At 43.1% G+C, this 5,000-nt stretch overlaps 1 protein-coding gene across 8 annotated transcripts in view; it reads right to left on the bottom strand.

The window, feature by feature from the left end:
* Positions 1–5,000, bottom strand: part of lrrc7 (leucine rich repeat containing 7) — a 45,118-nt gene that overhangs the window by 13,818 nt on the left and 26,300 nt on the right. For 6 of the 8 annotated variants that reach the window (XM_062452285.1, XM_062452289.1, XM_062452288.1 and 3 more), the window contains 7 exons: positions 4,868–4,931; positions 4,556–4,630; positions 4,078–4,222; positions 3,836–3,908; positions 3,308–3,325; positions 341–470; positions 101–216 (listed from right to left, as the gene is read on the bottom strand). In XM_062452285.1, the coding sequence (XP_062308269.1) occupies positions 101–216; positions 341–470; positions 3,308–3,325; positions 3,836–3,908; positions 4,078–4,222; positions 4,556–4,630; positions 4,868–4,931 (621 nt within the window). The remainder of the gene's footprint in view (positions 1–100; positions 217–340; positions 471–3,307; positions 3,326–3,835; positions 3,909–4,077; positions 4,223–4,555; positions 4,631–4,867; positions 4,932–5,000) is intronic. The other 2 variants (XM_062452290.1, XM_062452283.1) reach the window with 1 other exon arrangement.

Consider the following 5,000-nt stretch of genomic DNA (forward strand, 5'->3'; position numbering starts at 1 on the left):
GTCAAAATGGAGGTAAAACGAGTTACCCTGAAGACACGTACACAGACCGATATCTCTAGGTACATCACTGTATGGAAAGCTAGTGGAGAGAGAGAGGTACCTGTTGTCACTGAGGTTTAAGACTCGCAGCTTGGTCATCTGTCCTATTTCGTCGGGCAGGAACTCCAGTTTGTTGGAGCGCAGAGACATGACAGTCACATTCCTGCAGTTGCCGATCTGAAACACACCACCATACAGTTCAATGCGTATGTATGTGTGTTGTGTGCGAGTGTAAAAGTGGGAGTGTTTGTGTGCGTGTGTGTGCATGTATGTGTGTGTGTGTGTGTGTCTGGAGACCTACCTCCCTGGGCAGCTCTGTGAGGAAGTTCTCATCAGCAGCGAAGGTCCTGAGGTTGGTCAGGTAGCCGATGGTGGGAGGCAGAGACTCCAGCTCGTTACAGCTGCAGTCAAACTCCTCCAGCAGGGACAGACTGTGGGCAGAGCTGCATTCAGACGCGCCTCAACTACCGTCACACTAACCTCAATAAACTGTTGTTCAAGTATATGAACTACCGTCACACTAACCTCAATAAACTGTTGTTCAAGTATATGAACTACCGTCACACTAACCTCAATAAACTGTTGTTCAAGTATATGAACTACCGTCACACTAACCTCAATAAACTGTTGTTCAAGTATATGAACTACCGTCACACTAACCTCAATAAACTGTTGTTCAAGTATATGAACTACCGTCACACTAACCTCAATAAACTGTTGTTCAAGTATATGAACTACCGTCACACTAACCTCAATAAACTGTTGTTCAAGTATATGAACTACCGTCACACTAACCTCAATAAACTGTTGTTCAAGTATATGAACTACCGTCACACTAACCTCAATAAACTGTTGTTCAAGTATATGAACTACCGTCACACTAACCTCAATAAACTGTTGTTCAAGTATATGAACTACCGTCACACTAACCTCAATAAACTGTTGTTCAAGTATATGAACTACCGTCACACTAACCTCAATAAACTGTTGTTCAAGTATATGAACTACCATCACACTAACCTCAATAAACTATAGTTCAAATATATCAACTACCATCACACTTTCAAATGGATCAACTGCCCTCGACTGACTTGTTTAAAATACCATCAGATAATACAATGTAAAAAGGCTATATACTCTTAAGGTACCATCAGACTATATCAACTACCATCAAACTACCACAAATATCAACTACTGTCAAACCATCCCACTTATATAAGCTACCATCAGATATACCATCAGACTATATCAACTACCATGAAAATAATAATAAACCGCCATCAAACTACCACTGTCAAACTATCCCAGTCATTCTTTATAAACTACCATCAGATTATTACATTTACATTTAGTCATTTAGCAGATGCTCTTATCCAGAGCGACTTACAGTAAGTACAGGGACATACCCCCCAAGGCAAGTAGGGTGAAGTGCCTTGCCCAAGGACACAACGTCATTTGGCATGGCCAGGAATCAAACTGGCAACCTTCTGATTACTAGCCCGCTTCCCTAACCGCTCAGCCACCTGACTCACCTGACTAGATTCAACTATCATCAGATTATATCAACTATCATCAGGTTATATCAACTATCATCAGGTTATATCAACTATCATCAGATTATATCAACTATCATCAGATTATATCAAATATCATCAGATTATATCAACTATCATCAGGTTATATCAAATATCATCAGATTATATCAACTATCATCAGGTTATATCAACTATCATCAGGTTATTTCAACTATCATCAGATTATATCAAATATCATCAGATTATATCAACTATCATCAGGTTATATCAAATATCATCAGATTATATCAACTATCATCAGGTTATATCAACTATCATCAGGTTATATCAAATATCATCAGATTATATCAACTATCATCAGGTTATATCAAATATCATCAGATTATATCAACTATCATCAGGTTATATCAACTATCATCAGGTTATATCAACTATCATCAGATTATATCAACTATCATCAGGTTATATCAACTATCATCAGGTTATATCAACTATCATCAGATTATATCAACTATCATCAGATTATATCAACTATCATCAGATTATATCAAATATCATCAGATTATATCAACTATCATCAGGTTATATCAAATATCATCAGATTATATAAACTATCATCAGGTTATATAAACTATCATCAGGTTATATAAACTATCATCAGATTATATCAACTATCATCAGATTATATCAACTATCATCAGATTATATCAATTATCATCAGGCAACTATATTTCTGAGGATGAGGCTATGGGGACCAGTGGACATGATGGATCAGGGATGATGGTTACTGACCAGTTTCAACCGGTCCAAGATCAATTTAGACTACTGACCTACTGAAGCCACACCTCCCGTCCTCTGACACAAGTCAATCACTGGTCCTGAGAGACAGTGATAGGCAGTTTCCTAGCTGACCTGAAGTCGTGGGCTACTTGGATGAATCTGACTCGCATGTTGTCTCAGATGGAGGATGGGGATGACGTTATAGAAATACTGACAGTACGCCACTTCAACACAACTTTTCAAAAGCCAATCATAACTTCGACTCTAACATACAGTATATCTTAACCTAAAACGTACACATGACATTCTTAAACTTTAACTTACAAATCTTAAACTAGTTTTAGTAGGCCTTAGGAGGCAGAGTGTTTACTGAGTCAAACAATATCCCCCTGACTCTCTTTGTGTCTGTCAAGCTCTCTCTCTCTCTCTCTCACTCTTTCACTCTTTCTTCATATAGTGTGGTGCAGGAGGAAGGGGAGGGGTAAGGAGGGGAGGGGAGGAGAGGAGAGGAGAGGAGAGGGGAGGGGAGGGGAGGGGAGGGGAGGAGAGGGCAGGGGAGGGGAGGGGAGGAGAGGGCAGGGCAGGGGAGGGGAGGGGAGGGGTGATCCATGTCGGGGGTATTGCTGGTGGTGGGAGGCCATCAGTAGAACATTAGAACACTATTAGTGGAACGTTCCTCCCAGGAGCCTGGCCAGCTGGTTCTCCAGACGGCAGTCCAGGGGGTCGCTGTCTGCGTGTGTCTGTGTGTGTGTGTTTGTGTGTGTGAGTGTGTGTGCATGTGTGTATCTCTGTCTGTGTGTGTGTGGGTGTGTGTGTGTGTGTATCTCTGTCTGTGTGTGTGCGGGCATGTGTGCGTCTGTGTGCGCCTGCTGTTTGACTCAATAAACACACTGCAGCCTTTGTGGACAGAATACAGAAAGGAGGAACGCAGGGATTGGCTGCCGGCTACTTACCCTAGTTTGGCTCGTCCACTAAGAGCCCATTTTAGATGCATGTGTAATAAACATAACACACAAAACCAACCAATGACAAACCAAGAAGAAAGGGTGCACAGGAAACAGTTTCTCAGGATTGGTGGTGGGTTGGGCTATGAGCATGATAAGGATGAGTGACAGATGGACAGGTGACAACCCTCAGCTAGTACACTAACACCCACAGTGTATACAAGTGTACTACATTACTAGTGCGCTAGTCTACTAGATTACTACTGTACTAGATTACTATTGAACTAGTGTGTTGCATTACTAATATACCAGTGTCCGAGTTTACTAATGTACTGTACCAGTGAACTCAATTACTAATTTTCCTAGTTGTACTAGAGTGCTAGCCTTGTAAGGAAGTGTGTGTACTAGATTGCTAGTGTACTAGCTCAGTAAGGTAGAAAAAGCATGGGTACTAGATGTGTACCAGACGCTACACTAGTGTGCGATTGAGTAGGCCTGCATAGGTGAACATGTGCACTTGGCTGCCAGTGTACTCACCTCCCGATGGTGTTAGGCAGTGAGGTGAGCTGGTTGTCGTCCACTTTGAGAGTGGTGAGCTTCTTCAACATTCCTGCAAGCACAAACCAGGACGCAGGTCAGGAGACGGGCCTAGCACAGACATCTGAGCTGGGGGCCCTGGTTCACCCAGACCCGGGGGGTCACCACCCTGCCCCCAGGGTGGAGAGGCTGGGGCTGGGAGGTGTAGAGGCTGTAGAGGTCAAAGGGGGTTCCAGTCGTACCTATCGAGTCCGGAAGGTGCTGCAGCATGTTGGAGGAGAGCAGAAGGTCTTCCAGAGACTCGCAGCCTGAGACGTCTGTGTCCAGACTCTCGATCCGGTTCTTAGCCAGGTCCAGGTAGCGTAGCTGTCTCAGCTTGCCCAGGGACTGCAGACACACAGGAGCGGGTTAAATCATACTGTACTGTTCACATGACACTACAGTACATTACAGTAACCTACAGTACACTACAGTACACACTAAATTACAGTAACCTACTGTACACTACTGTACACAGTATACTACAGTACATTACAGTAACCTACAGTAGACTAACAGTACACTAACAGTACACACTACATTACAGTAACCTACTGTACACTACAGTACACAGTACACTACAGTACATTACAGTAACCTACTGTACACAACAGTACACACTACACTACTATACCCCAGTTATGGATTGGAGAGACTAGTTCGACAGACTAGTTAACCTACCCCAGGTATGGACTGGAGAGAGTTGTTGTCCAGCCACAGTTCCTTCAGGTTGTGAATCTGCTCCAAGACCTCTGGCTGAGAACACACACATACATAAGTTGCACAGTGCTTTTAAATATAAAAATCACTTCGATTCTGTCACTATCAATAGTTATGCAAAACAACCTTTCTTGGCGTGACAAACCATATGTAAAGCTCTGCCAACTCTGCCAACATTCACAAGGTTGGTTGTGTGTGTCTGTGTGCGTGCGTGTGTGTATCTACGTGTGTGTATGTGTGCGTGTGTGTTTGTGTGTGAGTGTGTTCTCTCACCATCTCTGAAAACTCGTTGCTCCCCAAATCTAGCCGTTCCAGTTGAGACAGTCTGTGGATGGACCTGTACAGCACACACACACACACACGAACACACACACAAGCAGATGCACACACACACCCACACACAAGC

This window comes from Osmerus eperlanus, chromosome 26 (assembly GCF_963692335.1).
Source record: "Osmerus eperlanus chromosome 26, fOsmEpe2.1, whole genome shotgun sequence".
In the NCBI taxonomy this organism is placed as follows: Eukaryota; Metazoa; Chordata; class Actinopteri; order Osmeriformes; family Osmeridae; genus Osmerus; species Osmerus eperlanus.